The 25,508-nt window shown below is 47.7% G+C and overlaps 1 protein-coding gene across 1 annotated transcript in view; it reads right to left on the bottom strand.

Annotated features, from left to right (window-relative positions):
• LOC147105768 (myotubularin-related protein 5-like) overlaps window positions 1-25,508 on the bottom strand; it is a 126,626-nt gene that overhangs the window by 10,484 nt on the left and 90,634 nt on the right. The window contains exon 2 of the mRNA XM_086010890.1: window positions 7,514-7,599. Within this exon, the coding sequence (XP_085867016.1) occupies window positions 7,514-7,599 (86 nt within the window). The remainder of the gene's footprint in view (window positions 1-7,513; window positions 7,600-25,508) is intronic.

Here is a 25,508-nt window from a genome sequence, read left to right as displayed (position 1 = left end):
AAACTTCAGTTCCCCTAAACACTTTTGAAAATACTGTAACACCAAATTGGATGTCACAGTCAATGAGAACACTGCTTGCATCTCTGAACCCGAGGTCCAAACCCATCCTAGAATGAAGGGTCAACACTCCTCTTTCAAACAACTGTAAAGGTTTTCTAAATGGCTTTAGGAGAACAGCAGTATATATTCAAGTCAGGACAGCATGTACTTGAATTCCCCAAGTAAACATTATTCAAAATTCATAAAAACAGCTTTTGTAATTAATATCTGCACTCAGAAGTTAACCGAATGGCCTTTTGGGGAAAGAAAAAAAGTGACAGACACACAGATAAATGGAAAAGAAAGGTAGAGAGAGAGAAGGAAACAGAGACACAGAAAGAGGAAGTGCGATTGTTAGAGCGACTTATCTCATCTCTCAGATGCCTCAAAGCACTACACATACAACTAACTTTTTAAAGTCCAGTCACTGTTATAGAGGTAACGCAGCAGTGCTTTTGCACACAGCAAGGATCCACAAACAGCAATGAGTTGAATAAGCAGTGAATCGGTTTCTGGTGGTGCTGGTTGAGAGAGAACTGTTGTCCAGGACACTGGGAAAAACTCCCTGCTCTTTTTGAAACAATGTCATGGGATTCTCAATGTCCATTGGAACCACCGGCAGATAAGGTCTCAGTTTAACACAGCACCTCCTTGAGTACTCCACTAGAGTGCCAGCTCAGATTATGAGAGAACTCTGCCAGGCACCCAACATGTGTAGATCTAGGAGTGTTTGATGAGGTGGTGTAAAGGGAGCGTTATGATGTCTGTCCCAAGAGTACTAGGCATCAACACTGGATGCGCAGTATAAGAAAATGGTCCAAACCGTGGGCCCGACACCTGCCCCCACGAAAGGAACACTTTCTCACGGCCTATGCATCCATTGACAAAACGTTGCCAGTTATTAAAACATCCTTCATTGAAAGCGAGATAAGCAATGGGGCCACAGTCCTTTAATCTGAATTACAGCACAGCTGTGGGGAGGTGCCCAGTGCATGTCACTCTCACTCCCATAGGCCGGGAGAGAAACCTGCAAGACGTCACTGCAGACACTTTCATCTAAATCCCAACTGGCGAAGGTTGGACAGAGTAGAGAGAAAGAGGGACAGTGTTATTAAAAGAGAGGGGGGGCTGCTGTTTGGTGTAGAGAGAGTAGAGAGAGGGGGGGCTGCTGTTTGGTATAGAGAGTAGAGAGAGGGGGAGCTGCTGTTTGGTGTAGAGAGAGTAGAGAGAGGGGGTGCCTGCTGTTTGGTATAGAGAGAGTAGAGAGAGGGGGGGGCTGCTGTTTGGTATAGAGTGTGTAGAGAGAGGGGGGGGGCTGCTGTTTGGTATAGAGAGAGTAGAGAGGGGGGGGCTGCTGTTTGGTATAGAGAGAGTAGAGAGAGGGGGGGCTGCTGTTTGGTATAGAGAGAGTAGAGGGGGGGCTGCTGTTTGGTATAGAGAGGGGGGGCTGCTGTTTGGTGTAGAGAGGGTAGAGAGGGGGGGCTGCTGTTTGGTATATAGAGAGAGTAGAGAGCGGGGGGCTGCTGTTTGGTATAGAGAGAGTAGAGAGAGAGGGGGGGCTGCTGTTTGGTGTAGAGAGAGGGGGGGGCTGCTGTTTGGTATAGAGAGTGTAGAGAGGGGGGGGGCTGCTGTTTGGTATAGAGAGTGTAGAGAGAGGGGGGGCTGCTGTTTGGTATAGAGAGTGTAGAGAGAGGGGGGGCTGCGCTTGGTATAGAGAGTGTAGAGAGGGGGGGGGGGGCTGCTGTTTGGTATAGAGAGAGTAGAGGGAGGGGCTGCTGTTTGGTATAGAGAGAGTAGAGAGAGAGGGGGGGCTGCTGTTTGGTATAGAGAGAGGGGGGGCTGCTGTTTGGTATAGAGAGAGTAGAGAGAGAGGGGGGGCTGCTGTTTGGTATAGAGAGAGAGGGGGGGCTGCTGTTTGGTATAGAGGGGGGGCTGCTGTTTGGTATAGAGTAGAGAGAGAGGGGGGCTGCTGTTTGGTATAGAGAGTGTAGAGAGAGAGAGGGGGGGGCTGCTGTTTGGTATAGAGAGAGTAGAGAGGGGGGGGCTGCTGTTTGGTATAGAGAGAATAGAGAGGGGGGGCTGCTGTTTGGTGTAGAGAGAGTAGAGAGGGGGGGCTGCTGTTTGGTATAGAGAGAGTAGAGAGGGGGGGGCTGCTGTTTGGTGTAGAGAGAGTAGAGAGAGGGGGGGCTGCTGTTTGGTGTAGAGAGAGTAGAGAGAGGGGGGGCTGCTGTTTGGTGTAGAGAGAGTAGAGGGGGGGGGCTGCTGTTTGGTATAGAGAGAGTAGAGAGAGGGGGGGCTGCTGTTTGGTGTAGAGAGAGTAGAGAGAGGGGGGGCTGCTGTTTGGTATAGAGAGAGTAGAGAGGGGGGGCTGCTGTTTGGTGTAGAGAGATTAGAGAGAGGGGGGCTGCTGTTTGGTATAGAGAGAGTAGAGGGGGGGGCTGCTGTTTGGTATAGAGAGAGTAGAGGGGGGGGCTGCTGTTTGGTATAGAGAGGGGGGGCTGCTGTTTGGTGTAGAGAGAGTAGAGAGGGGGGCTGCTGTTTGGTATAGAGAGAGGAGAGAGGGGGGCTGCTGTTTGGTGTAGAGAGTAGAGAGAGGGGGGGCTGCTGTTTGATATAGAGAGAGTAGAGAGGGGGGGGCTGCTGTTTGGTATAGAGAGAAGAGAGAGAGGGGGGGCTGCTGTTTGGTGTAGAGAGAGTAGGGGGGGGCTGCTGTTTGGTGTAGAGAGAGTAGAGAGGGGGGGGCTGCTGTTTGGTGTAGAGAGGGGGGGCTGCTGTTTGGTGTAGAGTGAGTAGAGGGCAGAAGGTATGGAGTAAAAGGTAAAGTAATAAAAAAGGGCAAAAGCAGGAACTAAGTGTCACAAAACACATTTGAAAGTTCTCTATCTGAATGCACGTAGCATTCGTAACAAAATAGACGAGTTAATGGCACAAATAGCTACATATGGGTATGATCTTGTGGCCATTACAGAAACATGGCTGCAGGGTGACAATGCCTGGGAATTAAACATACCAGGTTATTTAACGATCAGGAAGGACAGGCATGAAGGAAGGGGAGGTGGGGTGGCTATGTTAATAAAGGAAGGAATCACTGTAATACAGAGAAATGATATTGGGTCAAAAGATCAGGATAATGAAACAGTTTGGGTGGAGATAAGGAATAATAAGGGGAAAAAAACACTAGTGGGCGTAGTCTATAGGCCTCCGAACAGTTGCAACTCGGTTGGACGGAGTATCAATCAGGAAATAGTTGAGGCTTGTAATAAGGGAACATCTATAATTATGGGGGATTTTAACTATCATATTAATTGGACAAATCAAATTGGGCAGGGCTGCCTTGAAGATGAGTTCATTGAGTGTATTAGGGATGGGTTTCTTGAGCAGTATGTACCTAAACCGACCAGGGGGCAAGCAACCTTAGATCTGGTCCTGTGTAACGAGACAGGATTAATTAAAAATGTCCTAGTAAAGGATCCCCTTGGAATGAGCGACCATAACATGGTTGAATTCCATATTCAATTAGAGGGTGAGGAGGTTGGATCTCAAACAAGCGTGCTAAGCTTGAATAAAGGAGACTATGAAGGTATGAGAGCGGAATTGAGTAAAGTGGATTGGGAAAATAGATTAAAGGGTAAGACGATACATGATCAGTGGTGTACATTTAAGGAGTTATTTTACAACTTCCAAAAAATATATATTCCACTGAGAAGAAAAGGGTGTAAAAGAAAAGACAGCCATCCGTGGCTAAGTAAAGAAATTAAGGATAGTATTCGACTAAAAACAAGGGCATATAAGGTAGCCAAATCTAGTGGGAGGATAGAGGATTGGGAAAACTTTAAAAGACAGCAAAAAAATAACAAAAAGATTGATTAAGAAAGGGAAGATAGATTATGAAAGTAAATTAGCAAAAAATATAAAAACAGATAGTAAGAGTTTTTATAGTTATATAAAAAGAAAAAGGGTGGCTAAAGTAAATGTTGGTCCCTTAGAGGATGAGACCGGGAAATTAATGGTGGGAAATATGGAGATGGCAAAAACACTGAATGAATATTTTGTATCAGTCTTTACAGTAGAGGACACTAAGAATATCCCAACACTGGACAAGCAGGGGGCTATGGGGGGGGGAGGAGATAAATACGATCAAAATCACTAAGGAAGTGGTACTCGGTAAAATAATGGGACTCAAGGCGGATAAATCACCTGGACCTGATGGCTTACATCCTAGGGTCTTGAGGGAAGTGGCGGTAGGGATTGTGGATGCATTGGTAATAATCTTCCAAAACTCCCTGGACTCAGCAAGGGTCCCGGCAGACTGGAAAACTGCTAATGTAACACCCTTATTTAAAAAGGGCAGTAGACAGAAGGCTGGAAACTATAGACCGTTTAGCCTAACACCTGTGGTAGGTAAAATTTTGGAGTCCATTATTAAGGAGACAGTAACAGGACATTTGGATAATCATAATTTAATAAGACAAAGTCAGCATGGTTTTATGAAGGGGAAGTCATGTTTGATAAATTTGCTGGAGTTCTTTGAGGAAGTAACATATAGGGTGGATAAAGGGGAACCAGTGGACGTAGTGTATTTAGACTTCCAAAAGGCATTTGACAAGGTGCCACACAAAAGATTATTGCTTAAGATAAAAAATCACGGGACTGGGGGTAATATTCTGGCATGGATAGAGGATTGGCTATCTAACAGAAGGCAGAGAGTTGGGATAAATGGTTCATTCTCAGACTGGCAATCAGTAACCAGTGGTGTTCCACAGGGGTCAGTGCTGGGTCCCCAACTCTTTACAATCTATATCAACGATTTGGAGGAGGGGACCGAGTGTAACATATCAAAGTTTGCAGATGATACTAAGATGGGAGGGAAAGTAGTGAGTGAGGAGGACATAAAAAACCTACAAAGGGACATAGACAGGCTAAGTAAGTGGGCAGAGATTTGGCAGATGGAATACAATACTGGAAAGTGTGTGAGGTTATGCACTTTGGCAGGAAAAATCATAGAGCAAGTTATTATCTTAATGGCAAGAAACTGGAAAGTACTGAAGTACAAAGGGATCTGGGGGTCCTGGTGCACGAAACTCAAAAGGTTAGTATGCAGGTGCAGCAAGTGATTAAGGCGGCCAATGGAATGTTGGCTTTCATTGCTAGGGGGATAGAATATAAAAATAGGGAGGTATTGCTTCAGTTGTACAAGGTATTGGTGAGACCGCACCTGGAATACTGCATACAGTTTTGGTGTCCATACTTAAGAAAGGACATACTTGCTCTCGAGTCAGTACAAAGAAGGTTCACTCGGTTAATCCCGGGGATGAGGGGATGGACATATGAGGAGAGGTTGAGTAGATTGGGACTCTACTCATTGGAGTTCAGAAGAATGAGAGGCGATCTTATTGAAACATATAAGATTGTGAAGGGGTTGGATCGGGTGGATGCGGGGAGGATGTTCCCGATGATGGGTGAAACTAGAACTAGGGGGCATAGTCTTAGAATAAGGGGCTACTCTTTCAAAACTGAGATGAGGAGGAACTACTTCACTCAGAGCGTGGTAGGTCCATGGAATATGCTGCCCCAAAAAGCTGTCGAAGCTACATCATTACATAAATTTAAAACAGAAATAGACAGTTTCCTAGAAGAAAAGGGAATTAAGGGTTACGGGGAGCGGGCAGGAATTTGGACATGAGTCTAGGTTCGGCTCGGTCATGGCCCTGTGGGTAGCGGAGCGGGCCCAGGGGCCGTGTAGCCTGATCCTGTTTCATGTGTCTAATTCTGTTAGATTCAGGAGATAGTCCTGTGATAGTGGATTGGCGGTTAGGATCAGATCAGCCATGATCTTATTGAATGGTGGAGCAGGCTCGAGGGGCCGATTGGCCTACTCCTGCTCCTATTTCTTATGTTCTCAGAGAGGGGGGCGCTGCTGTTTGGTATAGAGAGAGTAGAGAGAGGGGGGGCTGCTGTTTGGTGTAGAGAGGGGGGGGTGCTGCTGTTTGGTATAGAGAGAGTAGAGAGGGGGGGGCTGCTGTTTGGTGTAGAGAGAGGGGGGCTGCTGTTTGGTGTAGAGAGAGGGGGGGCTGCTGTTTGGTATAGAGAGAGTAGAGAGGGGGGGGCTGCTGTTTGGTATAGAGAGAGTAGAGGGGGGGGGCTGCTGTTTGGTGTAGAGAGGGGGGGGCTGCTGTTTGGTATAGAGAGAGTAGAGAGGGGGGGCTGCTGTTTGGTGTAGAGAGAGGGGGGGCTGCTGTTTGGTGTAGAGAGAGTAGAGGGGGGGGCTGCTGTTTGGTATAGAGAGAGTAGAGAGGGGGGGGCTGCTGTTTGGTGTAGAGGGGGGGCTGCTGTTTGGTGTAGAGAGAGGGGGGGCTGCTGTTTGGTGTAGAGAGAGTAGAGAGAGGGGGGGCTGCTGTTTGGTGTAGAGAGAGGGGGGGGCTGCTGTTTGGTGTAGAGAGGGGGGGGGCTGCTGTTTGGTATAGAGAGAGTAGAGAGAGGGGGGGCTGCTGTTTGGTGTAGAGGGGGGGGGCTGCTGTTTGGTGTAGAGAGAGTAGAGAGGGGGGGCTGCTGTTTGGTATAGAGAGAGTAGAGAGGGGGGGCTGCTGTTTGGTGTAGAGAGAGGGGGGGCTGCTGTTTGGTGTAGAGAGAGTAGAGAGGGGGGGCTGCTGTTTGGTATAGAGAGAGTAGAGAGGGGGGGCTGCTGTTTGGTATAGAGAGAGTAGAGAGAGGGGGGCTGCTGTTTGGTATAGAGAGAGTAGAGAGAGGGGGGGCTGCTGTTTGGTGTAGAGAGAGGGGGGGGCTGCTGTTTGGTGTAGAGAGGGGGGGGGCTGCTGTTTGGTATAGAGAGAGTAGAGAGAGGGGGGGCTGCTGTTTGGTGTAGAGGGGGGGGCTGCTGTTTGGTGTAGAGAGAGTAGAGAGGGGGGGCTGCTGTTTGGTATAGAGAGAGTAGAGAGGGGGGGCTGCTGTTTGGTGTAGAGAGAGGGGGGGCTGCTGTTTGGTGTAGAGAGAGTAGAGAGGGGGGGCTGCTGTTTGGTATAGAGAGAGTAGAGAGGGGGGGCTGCTGTTTGGTATAGAGAGAGTAGAGAGAGGGGGGCTGCTGTTTGGTATAGAGAGAGTAGAGAGAGGGGGGGCTGCTGTTTGGTGTAGAGAGAGGGGGGGGCTGCTGTTTGGTATAGAGAGAGTAGAGAGGGGGGGGCTGCTGTTTGGTGTAGAGAGAGGGGGGGGGCTGCTGTTTGGTGTAGAGAGGGGGGGGCTGCTGTTTGGTATAGAGAGAGTAGAGAGAGAGGGGGGCTGCTGTTTGGTATAGAGAGAGTAGAGAGAGGGGGGGCTGCTGTTTGGTATAGAGAGAGTAGAGAGAGGGGGGGCTGCTGTTTGGTATAGAGAGAGTAGAGAGGGGGGGGGCTGCTGTTTGGTATAGAGAGGGGATGGATAAAATACCTGATTAAAAAAAATAAACCAAAACAGTATCTTTATATGGTTTGCTGTGACTAACCAGTTGAATCCCCTGTGGAAAGGGATTGTCCTCCCATTCTTTTTCTGGAAAGCGCTGGATAATCCGCCCCTGACCATCACCACTCCCTGCGAAAGAAACAAAAATCCAGGTTAAAATAAAGCATACAACATACCACACTAAACCAGGTTAAAATTAAACAGTACACACTGCACTAAATCAGGTTAAAATTAAACAGTACACACTGCACTAAACCAGGTTAAAATTAAACAGTACACACTGCACTAAACCAGGTTAAAATTAAACACTACATACTGCACTAAACCAGGTTAGACTGGATTGTGGGTGATATAGTGGCCATGGAAAAGGTTGTTCCCCTCACCTCCCCTTTCAGCATTCTGAAGGGACCGCTCCCTTCGCGACACCCTGGTCCACTCCTCTATCACCCCCAACACCCCTTCCCCTTCGCCCAGCACCTTCCTGTGCAAGCGCAGGAGATGCAACACCTGCCCTTTCACCCCGTCCCTTCCCACTGTCCAGGGCCCCAAACACCCCTTCCAGGTGAAACAGCGATTTACTCTTACTTCTTGCAATCTAGTATACTGTATTCGCTGCTCACGATGGGGTCTCCCCTACATTGGGGAGACCAAACGCAGATTGGGCGGCCGCTTTGCGGAACACCTCCGTTCAGTCTGTAAGGGTGACGCCGAGCTTCCGGTCGCCTGTCACTTTAATTCTCCGCTCCACTCCCACTCTGACCTCTCCGTCCTCGGCCTATTACAATGTTCCAATGAAGCTCAACATAAGCTCGAGGAACAGCAACTCATCTTTTGATTAGGTACTTTACAGCCTTCTGGACTCAACATCGAGTTCAACAATTTCAGACCATAACCTCGGCCTCTATCATTTTTTTTCTCTCTCACATGGCAGCTGTCGATCATTCAGCCATTGCCATTTACACTTCATCTAGAGTCATCTTTTGTTTCTTAACTTGTCCCATTACCATCTCCTTTGGCCTTGCACCATCATCCCTTTTGTCTTTTAATCTCTCCTGCCTTCCATCCCATCACAGACCTTCCCTTTTGTTCTTTCCTCCCCTTCCCCTCTCCCTGCCCCTACACTTGCTTAAAAATCTGTTACATCTCTTAACTTTTTCCAGTTCTGACAAAAGGTCATCGACCTGAAACGTTAACTCTGTTTCTCTCTCTACAGATGCTGCCTGACCTGCTGAGTATTTCCAGCATTTTCTGTTTTTATTTCAGACTTAGCAGTGAACTGATAGATGTCTATAAAATAATGAAAGGGCTGGATAGTGTCCCTATTGATAGCTCATAGTATAACAGATTCCGGAGGACCAGAGGACATAAGTTTAAAATGTGTAAGAGTAGGAATAAACCGGATGTTGGACGGTTCTTCTTTTCCCAGAGAGCAGTGAGTCTCTGGTGCTGACTTTGCGTGCCTTCAGGAGGGAACTGGACCACTTCCTGACTGGATGAGGTGGCAGGGGGGGTGGGGTATAAGAAGTGTCTAGTCACAATGGTCCAGCCTTCATGAGTGTGGGACAGGCTTGATGGACCAGCTAGTCTTATCCTGCCCGTCATTTTTGTATGTTTCTAAAATGAAACTACACTTCACCCGACGCAGGTTACCCTCCCTGCCCCCACTGGCAGTCTCCTGTCTCACCTGAGCGCATTGCACAGTAGAAAAAGCCCCATTTCAAATGCTGCCGCCAACTGGATGCACAGGTGCTGCTTTGAGAAACTGTACAAGCACATTACTGCTCGTACCCAGGAAACCCTGACACACTGGTACTATGTAAATATGGGAAGGGTGAAAAACCAGCCGCAGTCCCTTCTGTGCACCGGGAAAGGTCGGAACGATATATTGGAAAGGGTAGGCTGGAATCAGAATGACAGTTTAAGAGAATGTAAGGATTGAGGATGGATCCCTTGAGGAAATGATATCAGTCTTGAATGAGGTTGATGACACTGGACTAGCAACGCACAGGTTGCAAGTTCAAATCCCACCATGGCAAGTTATGAAATTGAATTCAATAAATCTGATCAGTTGTGGGCTGGCACCAAAATAGTGATCATGAAACTGTCAAATTGTCATAAAAAGCCAATTGGTTAATTAATACGCTTCAGGAAGGGAATCTGCCACCTTAACCTGGTCAGGCCTATGAATTACTCCAGTCCCACACCACAAGGTTGCATTTTAATGCCCTCTGAAGTGACCTAGGAAATCAGTCAGTCAGTCGTAAAACAAATTGCCACTGGAAGACCCCCCACCACTTTCTCAGGGAATGCATGTGTCCTGACCAGCATGGCCCACATCCCAAGATCCAAGTTTAAAAAGTGAGGGCTGGCCTCAGGAGCTGAAGTTGGGTGGTCAGGAGCAAGAGCACAAGAAGATCGAGGAAGCAGGTGGGAAACTCAGGGTTGAGATGAATGTGATAAAGGCTGAGGGGAGATAGTAACATGGTAACAGCTTCAGGAAGACAACCTTCGGCCCACCTACCCTTGGGTGCTTTTCTAAATACCCTGGATCCCATTTGTTGACAAGAACCGATCTAGTTCCTTGTTGAAATCAGTTACGGTTTCGGGTTCCACCGCCTGTGCTAGTGCAGAAATTGCAGAGAAAGGGCTAAGCTCAAATGAATGGAGAGTGTATGGGAGTGAAGGGGGCAGTTGAGCAATCGTCAGAAGTTAGCTTTAACTTTAGGCATGAAAATATCCATGACTTACTCACAGAGATGAAGTGGGAATGGTGGAATGTGCAACAATGAGGATCAAGTACAGGGTTCGTGCTGAAGACAGGAGTTTGCAGTTGTTTCTGCTCTCCAACATAAGCAGCAGTTGTGGCTGTCGAGAAGGTGCAATAGTATAACTTGAGATATCCAGCTAGATCTGGTGGCGGACAACCAGGCCGCTCATTTGACGTGTGTTGGTGCTTACAACCTGCGGGAGTAGTGGTTGTACCAGGGGAAGGGGATCCAAGGGAGACAAGGGCATTGAAGGTAGAGGCAAGATGGTTGTGGAGGAGATTGATTAAGATGTTCATGAAGCTGAAGGTGGCAGACCAAATTCTATTGCACCGATTAGATCTTCTAATACATAGCAATTGGACCCATTTTGACAAATTCTAAGAAAAAAAGTGAACAGCCCCCTTCAGCATGCAGCTCACCCCAAGCTCTACCTGTACTGTTCACAGCATAACACAAATCCCATTCTCACCAGACATCACAAACTACACACAGAGCTACAATTATACTACAATTTGGAATGGCCCCCCAGATTCTCACCAACTTCTACCGGTGCACCATCGAGAGTATCCTGTCCAGCTGCATCACTACCTGGTATGGCAACTGCACCGCCACAGACCGCAAGGCTCTACAGATGGTGGTGAAAGCTGCACAACATACAATAGGAATTAAACTACCTGCTGTGCAGGATATCTACCCCGAGGTGTGCCGGGGGAAGGCCCTGAGAATCATCAAAGACGCGAGCCACCCCAGCCACAACCTCTTCGCCCTGCTCCCGTCCGGTAAGAGGTACCGAAGCATACGGTCTCGTACCAGCAGGTTTCGAAACAGCTTCTACCCCCAGGCCATAAGACTCATGAATGTATAATTTATTATTTATTACTGTTTTATTTATTATTACTGTATTTCTATTAGTATTTTTATCATTGTTATGCCATATTTATTCCAATGTTGGGAGGACTCGTAAAAATCAACATTTCATTGTGCAGTACACACGTTTGCTGCATATATGACAAATAAAATTGAATTGAATTGAATACTCCACATGCACAGCCAATGAAAATATGCATTACATATCAACCGTCACCAATGGCCAGTTAATCCACCCTCCTTCCAGTCCCATAAAATACAACAAACAAAACAAACCCTGACCGTTATAACCAAACCTGGGGCTAACCTTTTGCTGCTTAAAGCCTTATTGTTGGGAAGATATGGAATTTCAGTTGCTGTCTATGCCGGCTCTTTGCTAGAGCAGTCCGTATCTTTAGTGAGGATAAAGTAAGCAATTCACAACCATTCTTTATCTGGGGCATTTTGTCACTGAATTTTCAACTCCTCTTCGTCTGAACTTTCAACTTCCTTCCTGGGTTAGTGTTTCTGAAGACAATGCCGAAAGACCCAGCTGTCTGTAGCTTTGACAAGGTGCGAGACAGAACATGCACAGATTCAAAACTGGCTCGGAGACAGGAAGCAGAGGGTATAATTGGAATTGGAATTGGGTAATGGTTGATGGGTGTTTTTGTGACTGGAAGGCTGTTTCCAGTGGGGTTCCACAGGGCTCAGTACTAGGTCCCTTGCTTTTTGTGGTATATATCAATGATCTAGACATGAATATAGGGGGTATGATTAAGAAGTTTGCAGATGATACTAAAATCGGCTGTGTGGTTGATACTGAAGAAGGAAGCTGTAGACTGCAGGAAGATATCAATACATTTGTCAGGTGGGCAGAACAATGGCAAATGGAATTCAATCCGGAGAAGTGTGAGGTAATGCATTTGGGGAGGGCTAACAAGGAATGGGAATACACATTAAATGGTAGGACACTGAGTAGTGTAGAGGAACAAAGGGACCTTGGAGTGCATGTCCACAGATCCCTGAAGGTAGCAGGCCAAGTAGATAAGGTGGTTACGGCGGCATACGGAATGCTTGCCTTTATTAGCCGTGGCATAGAATACAAGAGCAGGGGGGTTATGCTTCAACTGTATAAAACACTAGTTAGGCCTCAGCTAGAGTACTGCGTGCAGTTCTGGTCACCACATTACAGGAAAGATGTGATTGCACTAGAGAGGGTACAGAGGAGATTTACAAGGATGTTGCCGGGAGTAGAGAATCTTGGCTATGAGGAAAGACTGGATAGGCTGGGTCTGTTTTCCTTGGAACAGAGGAGGCTGAGGGGAGACCTTATTGAGGTGTATATAATTATGAGGGGCATAGATAAAGTGGATAGAAAGGACCTATTTCCCTTAGCAGAGGGGTCAAAAACCAGGGGGCACAGATTTAAAATAACTGGGGGAAGGTTTAGAGGGGATTTGAGGGGAAATGTCTTCACCCGGAGGGTTGTGGGGGTCTGGAACTCACTGCCTGAAAGGGTGGCAGAGGCAGGAACCCTAACCACATTTTAAAAATACTTGGATGTGCACTTGGGATGCTCTAACCTGCAGGGCTACGGACCAAGAGCTGGGAAGTGGGATTAGGCTGGATAGCTCTTTGTTGGCCGGCGCGGACACGATCACAATGGGCCGAAATGGCCTCCTTCCGTGCTGTAACTTTCTATGATGCACATACAACATAGGAAAGCACAGGACTGGGAAGTACTGTGGGTCATCACTCCAGTGCCAAAGTTCACTCTCACTTGCTTCACCAAAAAAAGTTATCCAGCACCTTCTCGATTTGGCCAACACAATTTGCTTCTACCGTCTCCCCAGGCAGTCTGTTACAGATTAACCACCTTCCACTTGAAGCAGCTAAACACACACCAACTCTACATTCTATACATTCTGAAGCAGCTGCATGAGCTCAAGTAAGAGAAAGAGGAAAAGACAATCACATCATATAGTTGGCTACCTGTGTGGGTTACGAGTTACACAAATCTCTACATCAGCCCAGGGCTGAACACCTGCCTTGGACAAGTTTAGAAGGGGTTTACGATGATCTCTACCAAGGTGACAGAAAATGAAGCAATACCAGTTAATGAGCAGACCGCTAGACAAGTAATAATCCAGGTGATCACTGAAGGGCATTGCAGGTATACTGGGTGCAGCAACAAGGACATTCCATTGGAATGACACAGGACAGGAGCGCACACACCTTCACTAATTAAGTTACTGAGCCTCCAGATACACGCAGTTAATTAAACTGTACTACATACACAAGTTCAAATAAACTTAACAAATTCACAATGACCTCGGACAATGATCTTGCCATCATTAAACTGAGTTTCTGTAATTCATTCATAGTTGTAGCTGTAAACGGCAGTCAATTCTCCTCATGTAGAGGTATGAGCTAACATGTTAAAACATTTTTTAAAAGGGCCCATATGAAATGTGTATTTATCCTGGAGAGATCAACTTCAGGATGCAGAAAGCATTCAGGTAAATGACCTTTGTTCCTCATCCCCCTGCTCCTGCCAATCACAGCCCCAGCAGTGGATCGGTAGGAAGGTTGCAAATTCACCTCTGCTGCAAAGTGTGACCATCTGCGCTTCAGCCTTATCCATCTAAACCTCAGGGGAAAAACATATGAAGGGAAGAGTAAACCGAGCACTGTCATACCCCCAGCTCAGAGAAAGAAAGAGACAGGGCCCAGCTCAGAGAACGTGAGAGAGAGAGAGAGAGAGAGAGAGAGAGAGAGAGAGAGAGAAAGGGCCCAACTCAGAGAGAGATAAGGAGGGAGAGAGAGACTTTGCCCAACTCAGAGAAACAGGGAGAGGGGGAGAGAGAGAGAGAGAGACAGGGACCAGCTCAGAGACAGAGAGAGCGCACAAGAGCAAGCGCCCAGCTGAGAGAGAGAGGGCCCAGCTCAGAGAGTGAGAGAGCAAGAGTCAGGGCCCAGCTCAGAGAGACAAGGCCCAGCTGAGAGAGAGAGAGAGAGAGAGAGAGAGAGAGAGAGAGGGCCCAGCACAGAGAGAGAGACACACAGGGCCCAGCTGAGAGTTGTCTAGGGAAGTTATTCTGCAGTATTCTAAATAGTAGATTACTGGATTTTCTTAACAAACATAATATCCTTAGAAAAAATCAAATAGGCTTTCTTCCAAAACACCGCACCACCGACCATATCTATACCCTTCACACTCTCATTGAAAAACATATACACCAAACAAAAAATGGGAAAATATTCGCTTGTTTCATTGACTTCAAGAAAGCCTTTGACTCTATCTGGCACGAAGGGCTCTATTATAAACTTCTTCAGTGTGGAATAGGGGGCAAAGTCTATGACCTTATTAAATCGATGTATCTGAAAAATAAATGCGGTGTCAAAATTGGAGACAAACGCACCGGTTTCTTCACCCAGAGAAGAGGCGTCCGGCAGGGCTGCAATTTGAGCCCGACCCTGTTCAACATATACATAAATGAATTAGCAGACATGCTGGAGCAAAGCGAGTCACCGGGTCTCTGTCTCCTGGATGGAGAAGTGAAATCCCTGTTTTATGCGGACGACCTGGTTCTGCTGTCTCCCACAGAACAGGGATTACAGCAACAACTAGACCTACTCGACAAATACTGCCAAAATTGGGCCCTAACAGTAAATCTAAAGAAAACCAACATCATGATTTTTCAAAAAAGGCCCAGGTGTCAGGAAAACAAATACCAGTTTACTCTCAGTGATACCATCATAGGACACACTATGAGCTACACTTACCTTGGTCTAACCATTACAGCATCAGGGAGCTTCAGCATAGCAGTGAATGCACTAAAAGAAAAAGCCCGAAGAGCCCTATATGCAATAAAAAGAAAATTCTACAACATCCAAATCCCAATCAAAATCTGGCTCAAAATATTTGACAGCATAATCCTGCCCATTGCGCTGTACGGTAGTGAAGTATGGGGCCCGCTCAATCGCCATAGCTACACTAAATGGGAAAAACACACAATAGAAGCCCTACATGCAGAATTTTGCCGAAGCATTCTTCGCACCCAAAGGAAAACACCAACAAATGCATGCAGAGCCGAACTAGGCAGATACCCACTGATAATAAACATCCAAAAACGAGCACTAAACTTCCTAAATCACCTCAAATCTAGCTCCCCAGACACCCTTCATTTTAAAGCCTTCCAGACCCAAGAGCTAAACCAGAAAAGAGTCCCCTGAGTCAGCTGCTACTGAAACTAAGTACTCCTACTCAGCCGGACCCTGATACCAGTCCCAGACCAACACTGCCGTCCAAACACCAATCCGAGTGAACCAAATCATTAAACAATGCAAAGAAACCTACCTGGAACATTGGAACAAAATAACCAAAAGCCAAAGCAGATTAGAATGTTACCGGGTCCTAAAAAGAGAATATAAACTGGCAGACTATCTCTCGACCATCAGAGACACAAAACAGAGACAGACCCTCACCAGGTACAGACTAAGCGACCACCAACTGGCAATTGAAAAAGGAAGATACAAGAAATCCCGGCAGCCTAGAGAGAATAGAATATGTGATCAATGTCTGGCCGGCGAGGTTGAGACAGAGATGCATTTCCTCCTAAAATGCGAAAAATTCAACACAACAAGAAACATATTATTTGACAAGCTCAGCCAAACAACCCCAGATTTCAAAGAATTGGATGACCTGTCAAAATTAAGATTAGTCCTGGGAGAAGGAGACAGACCATACCTTGGTGCCAAATATGTAACAACATGTCACAACCTGAGGACTGTTTAAAATTAATACTGAATGCACCCAACGATGTACAACGACTGTTTAAATTAATATTGTTTAAAGTAATATTGTATGTACCCAACGAAAGTCAAAATTGTTTGACACCTACAGAATGTTGGAAAACTGTACTTTTTGTTATGTAAGCTTTGGCAATATGGTTCCCTGTAAACTTTCATGCCAATAAAGCATTTGAATTGAATTGAATTGAATTGAGAGACACACACAGGGCCCAGCTCAGAGAGAGAGACACACACACACAGGGCCCAGCTCAGAGAGAGAAAGAGACACACAGGGCCCAGCTGAGAGAGAGAGAGAGAGAGAGACACACACAGGGCCCAGCTCAGAGAGAGAGACACACAAGGCCCAGCTGAGAGAGACACACACACAGGACCCAGCTCAGAGAGACTCACAGGACCCAGCTCAGAGAGAGAGAGCCCCAATCACATGGAAAGAACTGGCCACAAAAACAAAATCTCTCCACCTAAAGAAAGCCTGTGGCCCAGACAACATCAAAAATGAAATGCTCAAGTTCAGCAATATGGAGATGCAGGGTGCGGTACTCAAATTATTCAACATCATATTACGTTCAGGCTGTTTTCCCGATATCTGGTGCCAAGGACTAATCTCCCCCATATATAAAAGTGGAAACAAATCAGACCCAAATAACTACCGCGGCATCTGTGTCAACAGTTGTCTAGGGAAGTTATTCTGCAGTATTCTAAATAGTAGATTACTTGATTTTCTTAACAAACATAATATCCTCAGAAAAAACCAAATAGGCTTTCTTCCAAAACACCGCACCGCTGACCATATCTATACCCTTCACACCCTCATTGAAAAACATATACACCAAACAAAAAATGGGAAAATATTCGCCTGTTTCATCGACTTCAAGAAAGCCTTTGACTCTATATGGCACGAAGGGCTCTATTATAAACTTCTTCAGTGTGGAATAGGGGGCAAAGTCTATGACCTTATTAAATCAATGTATCTGAAAAAACAAATGCGGGGTCAAAATTGGAGACAAACGCACCGATTTCTTCACCCAGAGAAGAGGCGTCCGACAGGGCTGCAATTTGAGCCCGACCCTGTTCAACATATACATAAATGAATTAGCAGACATGCTGGAGCAAAGCGAGTCACCAGGTCTCCGTCTCCTTGATGGAGAAGTGAAATCCCTGTTCTATGCGGACGACCTGGTTCTGCTGTCTCCCACAGAACAGGGATTACAGCAACAACTAGACCTACTCGACAAATACTGCCAAAATTGGGCTCTAACAGTAAATCTAAAGAAAACCAACATCATGATTTTTCAAAAAAGGCCCAGATGTCAGGAAAACAAATACCAATTTACCCTCAGTGATACCGCTATAGGACACACTATGAGCTACACCTACCTTGGTCTAACTATTACAGCATCAGGGAGCTTCAGCATAGCAGTGAATGCACTAAAAGAAAAAGCCCGAAGAGCCCTATATGCAATAAAAAGAAAATTCTACAACATCCAAATCCCAATCAAAATCTGGCTCAAAATATTTGACAGCATAATCCTGCCCATTGCACTGTACGGTAGTGAAGTATGGGGCCCGCTAAATCACCAAAGCTACACTAAATGGGAAAAAACACACAATAGAAGCCCTACATGCAGAATTCTGCCGAAGCATCCTTCGCACCCAAAGAAAAACGCCAACAAATGCATGCAGAGCCGAACTAGGCAGATACCCACTGATAATAAACATCCAAAAACGAGCACTAAACTTCCTAAATCACCTCAAATCTAGCTCCCCAGACACCCTTCATTTCAAAGCCTTTCAGACCCAAGAGCTAAACCCAGAAAAGAGTCCCCTGAGTCAGCTGCTACTGAAACTAAGTACTCAGCCGGACCCTGACCAGCCCCAGACCAACACAGCCGTCCAAACACCAATCCGAGTGAACCAAATCATTAAACAATGCAAAGAAACCTACCTGGAACATTGGAACAAAGTAACCGAAAGCCAAAGCAGATTAGAATGTTACCGGGCACTAAAAAGAGATTATAAACTGGCAGACTACCTCACGACCATCAGAGACACAAAACAGAGACAGACCCTCACCAGGTACAGACTAAGCGACCACCAACTGGAAATTGAAAAAGGCAGATACAAGAAATCCTGGCAGCCTAGAGAGAATAGAATATGCGATCAATGTCTGGCCGGCGAGGTTGAAACAGAAATGCATTTCCTCCTAAAATGCGAAAAATTCAACACATCAAGAAACATATTATTCAACAAGCTAAGCCAAACAACCCCAGATTTCAAGGAATTGGATGACCTGTCAAAATTGAGATTAGTCCTGGGAGAAGGAGACAGACCATACCTTGGGGCCAAATATGTAACAACATGTCACAACCTGAGGACTGTTTAAAAGTAAGACTGTTTAAAATTAATATTGTTAAAAGTAATATTGTATGTACCCAACAAATGTCAAATCGATTGACACCTACAGAATGTTGGAAAACTGTACCTTTTTGCTATGTAAGCTTTGGCAATATGGTTCTCTGTAAACTTTCATGCCAATAAAGCATTTGAATTGGAATTGGAATTGGAGAGAGAGAGACACACACACAGGGCCCAGCTCAGAGAGAGACACACAGGGCCAAGCTCAGAGAGACTCACAGGACCCAGCTCAGAGAGAGACACACACACACACACACACACACACACACACACACACACACAGGGCCCAGCTCAGAGAGACACACACAGGGCCAAGCTCAGAGAGACTCACAGGACCCAGCTCAGAGAGAGACACACACAGGACCCAGCTCAGAGAGAGACACACAGGGCCCAGCTCAAAGAAAGAGAGAGTCACACACACACACAGGGCCAAGCTCAGAGAGAGAGACACACAAGGCCCAGCTGAGAGAGAGAGAGAGACACACACACACAGGGCCCAGCTCAGAGAGACTCACAGGACCCAGCTCAGAGAGAGAGACACACACACACAGGGCCCAGCTGAGAGAGAGAGAGAGACACCCCCCCCCCCCCCCCCCAAATAGGAGTAGGCCGTTTGGCCCTCGAGCCTGCTCCACCATTCAATAAAATCATGGCTGATCATCTACCTCAACTCCACTTTCCTGCACTATCCCCATATCCTTTGATTCCCTTAATATCCCAAAATCTATCGATCTCTGTCTTGGGGATCGCTCAACCTTTGGTGGCCATGCCTTCTGTTGCCTAGGCCCTAAGCTCTGCAATTCCCTGCCTAAACCTGTCCGCCTCGCTACCTCTCTTTCCTCCTTTAAGACGCTCCTTAAAACCTACCTCTTTGACCAGCTTTTGGTCACCTGCTCTAATTTATCCTTATGTGGATCGGTGTAAAATTTTTTGACTTAAAATACTCCTGTGCAGCGCCGCGGGAAGTTTTACTATGTTAAAGGCACTATATAAATACAAGTTGTTGTTGTTGTTAAATATACTCAACATCTGAGCCTTCACAGCCCTCTGGGGTAGAGAATTCCAAAGATTCACTACCCTGAGTGAAGAAATTTCTCATCTCAGTCCTCAATGGCCGATCCCTTAACCCTGGTTCTAGACTCCCCAGCCAAGGGAAACATCCTCCCTGCATCTACCCTGTCAAGCTCTGTAATAATTTTGTACATTTCAATGAGATCACCTCTCATTCTTCTAAGCTCTAGAGAATATAGGCCTAGTTTACTCAATCTCTCCTCATAGGACAATCCCCCCATCACAGGAATCAATCTCATGAACCTTCATTGCACTCCTTCTATGGCAAGTATATCCTTCCTTAGGTAAGGAAACCAAAATTGTACACAGTACTCCAGGTGTAGTCTCACCAGGGCCCTATATAATTGCAGTAAAACGTCTTTACTCTTGTACTCAAATCCTATTGTAATAAAGGCCAACATACTATTTGCTTTCCTAACTGCTTGCTGTACCTGCATGTTAACTTTCAGCGATTCGTGTACACGGACACCCAGGTCCCTCTGAACACCAACATTTCCCAATCTCTCACCATGTGTGTCAGCTGTGGCTCAGTGGGTAGCACACTCGCCTCGGAGTCAGAAGGTTGTGGGTTCAAGTCCCACTCCAAGAACTTGAGCACATAAAAGCTAGGCTGACACTCCAGTGCAGTGCTGAGGGAGTGCCGCACTGTCACAGGTACCGTCTTTCGGGTGAGACGTTAAACCGAGACCCCGTCTGCTCGCTCAGGTGGATGTAAAAGATCCCATGGCACTATTCTGAAGAAGAGTAGGGGAGTTCGCCCCGGTGTCCCGGCCAATATTTATCCCTCAAGCAACATAACAAAAACAGATTATCTGGTCATTATTACATTGCTGTTTGTGGGAGCTTGCTGTGCGCAAATTGGCTGCCGTGTTTCCCACATTACAAGTGACTACACTCCAAAAGTGCTTCATTGGCAGTAAAGTGCTTTGAGACGTCCGGTGGTCATGAAAGGCGCTATATAAATGCATGTCTTTCTTTTCATTTAAAAAATACTCTGCTTTTCTATTTTTCCTACCAAAGTGGATAACTTCACAATTCTCCATATTATATTCCATTTGCCATGTTCTTGCCCACTCACTTAGCCTGTCGATATCCCCTTGAAACCTCTTTGCATCCTCCTCACAACTTACATTCCCACCTAGCTTTGTATCAGCAGCAAACTTGGATATATTACATTTGGTCCCCTCATCCAAATCATTGATATAGATTGTGAATAGCTGAGGCCCAAGCACTGATCCTTGCGGTTCCCCACTCGTTACAGCCTGCCAACCTGAAAATGACCCGTTTATTCCTATTCTCTGTTTTCTGTCTGTTAACCAATCCTCAATTCATGCTGGTATATTACCCCTAATCCCATGAGCCCTAATTTTGTTTAATAACCTCTTGTGTGGCACCTTATCGAATGCCTTCTGAAAATCCAAATACACCACATCTAATGGTTCCCCCTTATCTATTCTGCTAGTTACAACCTCAAAAAACCCTAACAGATTTGTCAAACACGATTTCCCTTTCATCAATCAGCGTTGACTCTGCCCAATCCTATTATTATTTTCTAAATGCCCTGTTACCATATCCTTAATAAGAGATTCTAGCATTTTCCCTACTACTGATGTCAGGCTAACTGGTCTGTAGTTCCCCGTTTTCCCTCTCCCTCCTTTCTTAAATAGTGGGGTTACATTTGCTACCTTCCAATCTGCGGGAACCATTCTAGAATCAATGGAATTTTGGAAAATGACAACCAATGCATCCATTATCTCTATAGCCACCTCTTTTAAAACCCAAGGATGTAGGCCATCAGGTCCAGGGGATTTATCAGCTTTCAGTCCCTTAATTTCTCCAGTACTATTTTTTTTTACTAATACTAATTTATTTCAGTTCCTCATTCTCACTGGACCCTTGGTTCTCCACTATTTCAGGGAAGTTTTTTGCGTTTTCTTCCGTGAAACAGACACAAAGTATTTGTTTAATTTCTCTGCCATTTCCTTATTCCCCATTATAATTTCTCCAGTCTCAGCCTGTAAGGGACCCACATTTACTTTTGAGGGGGGGGGGGGGGGAGGGAGGGAAGGAGGGGGAGAGAGGGATGGAAGGAGGTGGAGAGAGAGAGAGAGAGAGAGATAGGGCCCAGCTCAGAGAGCGAGACCAAGAGGGGGAGAGAGAGAGTCAGGGCCCAGCTCAGAGGGAGACACAAACAGAAACACAGACAGAGACACGGCCCAGCTCAGAGAGAGAGAGACAGGGCCCTGCTCAGACAGCAAGAGAGAGACCAGCTCAGAGACTGAATAGGGTTTAGCAATTTTTGTGTTTGAGCTCTGCTGAGGAAACCAAGATGAAATGGGAATAAAGCACCATAGTTTTCCCTCGAATTTAATGGCTTTGCACCTCCCTATCTCTGTAACCTCCTCCAGCCCTACAACTCTCCCGAGATCTCTGCGCTTCTCGCGCAGCCCCGATTTTAATTACTGCACCATTCAGCTGCCTAGGCCCTAATCTCTGGAATTCCCTCCCATAACCTCTCTTTCCCCCTTTAAGAGGCTCCTTAAAACTGACCTCTTTTGCTCACCTGTCCTTATATCTCATGTGGCTCAGTGTCAAATTTTGTTTTATAACGCTCCTGTGGAGCGCCTTAGGGTGTTTAACTACGTTAAAGGCGCTATATAAATGCAAGTTGTTGCTACATCACATCATTTGATCTGCTCTGCGACAAGCTTCCACAGAACAGAGTGAACCTGAGCTGTGACCTCGTGGAGCGTTTACTATGAACAGGCTGAACGGTGGGGGTGTGGAGTCGGGATTCGGAGTTTTGCTCAACTATTTGTGGGGCTCTGGAAATTTGAGAATTTTTGCTGGCCGATTAAATGATCAGATAGAGCCACTGATGGGGCAGGCTCTATGATGTACAGGATGGGCATCTTGTGCCATTCTTTCGCAATCTGTACACCTACTGACCTCACTTTTAAAACATGAGCACCACAGGTGGGTGGGTTAGGGGGGGGTGGGGCCCGGGTAACCGGTCACTGGGGGGACGGGCCGGGTAACCGGTCACTGGGGGGGCGGGCCGGGTAACCGGTCACTGGGGGGTACGGGCCGGGTAACCGGTCACTGGGGGGGACGGGCCGGGTAACCGGTCACTGGGGGGACGGGCCGGGTAACCGGTCACTGGGGGGACGGGCCGGGTAACCGGTCACTGGGGGGGACGGGCCAGGTAACCGGTCACTGGGGGGGGGGGACAGACCGGGTAACCGGTCACTGGGGGGGGGGGGGGGACAGGCCGGGTAACCGCTCACTGGGGGGACGGGCCGGGTAACCGGTCACTGGGGGGACGGACCGGGTAACCGGTCACTGGGGGGACGGACCGGGTAACCGGTCACTGGGGGGACGGACCGGGTAACCGGTCACTGGGGGGACGGACCGGGTAACCGGTCACTGGGGGGGGCGGGCCGGGTAACCGGTCACTGGGGGGGCGGGCCGGGTAACCGGTCACTGGGGGGGCAGGCCGGGTAACCGGTCACTGGGGGGGGCGGGCCGGGTAACCGGTCACTGGGGGGGGGGGGGGCGGGCCGGGTAACCGGTCACTGGGGGGGGGGGGGGCGGGCCGGGTAACCGGTCACTGGGGGGGCGGGCCGGGTAACCGGTCACTGGGGGGACGGGCCGGGTAACCGGTCACTGGGGGGACGGGCCGGGTAACCGGTCACTGGGGGGACGGACCGGGTAACCGGTCACTGGGGGGACGGACCGGGTAACCGGTCACTGGGGGGACGGACCGGGTAACCGGTCACTGGGGGGACGGACCGGGTAACCGGTCACTGGGGGGACAGACCGGGTAACCGGTCACTGGGGGGGGGGGGGACAGGCCGGGTAACCGCTCACTGGGGGGACGGGCCGGGTAACCGGTCACTGGGGGGACGGACCGGGTAACCGGTCACTGGGGGGACGGACCGGGTAACCGGTCACTGGGGGGACGGACCGGGTAACCAGTCACTGGGGGGACGGACCGGGTAACCGGTCACTGGGGGGACGGACCGGGTAACCGGTCACTGGGGGGACGGACCGGGTAACCGGTCACTGGGGGGACGGACCGGGTAACCGGTCACTGGGGGGACGGACCGGGTAACCGGTCACTGGGGGGACGGGCCGGGTAACCGGTCACTGGGGGGACGGGCCGGGTAACCGGTCACTGGGGGGACGGGCCGGGTAACCGGTCACTGGGGGGGCGGGCCGGGTAACCGGTCACTGGGTGGAGTCCATGATCAGAGTCAAGGGTGCACGATCTGTGAAGAGAAAATGTTTGGTGGGCTTTTCGTGCCTGCTGCTGTGCACTGGAAAAGCACACAGCAGCAATCAGCCAGTATGCTGGTAATTCAGTGACTGAGCTTTGGGTGGACAGTGAGGAGGTAGCAGGTTGTTCTTGGTTCCACAGCAGGTTCACTGACTGGTCAGACGAGAGACAGGACCTGGGTCTGTAATGTCAGGTCTTTGAGAGCACTGCCTGGAACCAGTAACAGTCAATTCTCCAAACAGAAAGATCCCCCTCAATAACAATGTCACCGTCAAGATGTTTGGGGGGAGGGGGGGAAATAATTGACATCGACAGAACTTCATACAGAGACTATGCTTCCCCATTGAGTACTGACAATCTTTAAAACAGTCACCATCTTATTCTCAGAATTCAACGTTGACAAGATAGGCTTTCAATAACCAATATTCTACCCACATAGTGTTTAAACAATGGTGCATTTATGGCACCGTGCCCAATTCAACTCTCCCTCCACTTGGCTAAAGGACTAAAGCTGAGCCACGACTCCTGCTCTGTATCACTGCTCACTGACCCCAGCTGGAAACACACGTGTGGACTTCATCTGGCATTTCTGTAGTTTGGATCAGGAAAGAGCGACATCCATGCCCTGCCTCCCGCATTTACACTGAAACTACCTTCCTTACCACAACAGTAGGTCACAGTAGACTCACAATTGTGTTTTCAGGGCAAGGGAGTCAGTGCACACACATCAACCTCCCCAACCCAAACTACAGAAGCAGCAAGCGTGAAAGTACCTAAAGACCTGGGTGTACACAGAACCAGACCTATTTGCGATGTCCCTGTAGTTGAATAACCTGCTGCCACCATCCGAGCTCCCACTTGGAGAATGGCCACTTGAGTGTAGTACTGAAGGGCAGTAAAGTGCCCATGGAGCTGCATCCCAGCACCTTCAGGAAAGGGGGCAGGGGGAAGAGAATCTTTTTTTAAATGCTATAATTTATGAACTAAGGATTGATTGATTTCACTAGTTACATGAATATGGCGCACCACATCGTTACAAAAGGGAAACCCTCTGCTGTTTGAAGGTCAGGCAACTCTGCCCTTCGTACAATGCACTTCAACTTAAATGCAGGCCAGAGTTAGAATCACCCTCAGTCTAAGTTACTACATGTCAGGGCGGTGTGGGATAAGCCAAGGCTTTAAATCAATTGATCAACGTAAAGCGCACGTACCGGAAATTACAATATACATTTATTTTGCCACTATCACTGACAGCATTAATTAATTCAATCTGCAATATCAAGTCACACATCTACAGAAACAGCCTGTGGCATTTTTAACCATTTCAATCCAGTCAGGCCCCAATGTTACACACTGCCATCACAAGCAGCCTGCTGTCAGTATCTCTAGCAGCACCAGGACCCACCTGAACAGGTGCCTTCTCCCTGTGCCATCTGAGCTGAACATAACTGACTGCTGTCAGCCAGCATTGTGTTTTGGCCACCACAGGTTTGCAAATGGTTTGACCTCCCACACTCCACCCCACCCCCACCCCCTCATCACACTGGGGGAATTTAACTTCAGAAATGCAACTGCAAAGCATCTGCATTTTTGCCAGTGTTCTAAAATCGCACTGGTTGGGAGGCAGCATATGAAGGCACCAGCTCCCCAACCACAGGGCAGAAACACTGCCAAATCAATCCGTTCCAATATAAACAAGTCAGTGGATATGACTGAAAAGGTTGTTCCCTTGATGGTTCAGTGATCTTATGGCCACAGATCTGGGGGCTCCCAGCTGCTGTCAATTTACCATCCAAGAGTCCAGTACATCAGGACGGCTTATTTCATCGGATGGTTGGGAG

The sequence above is a fragment of the Somniosus microcephalus genome, chromosome 17, assembly GCF_052327205.1.
Source record: "Somniosus microcephalus isolate GS21.2 chromosome 17, FLI_Smic_1.0, whole genome shotgun sequence".
Classification (NCBI taxonomy): domain Eukaryota; kingdom Metazoa; phylum Chordata; class Chondrichthyes; order Squaliformes; family Somniosidae; genus Somniosus; species Somniosus microcephalus.
This window is presented reverse-complemented; position numbering and strand designations above follow the sequence as displayed.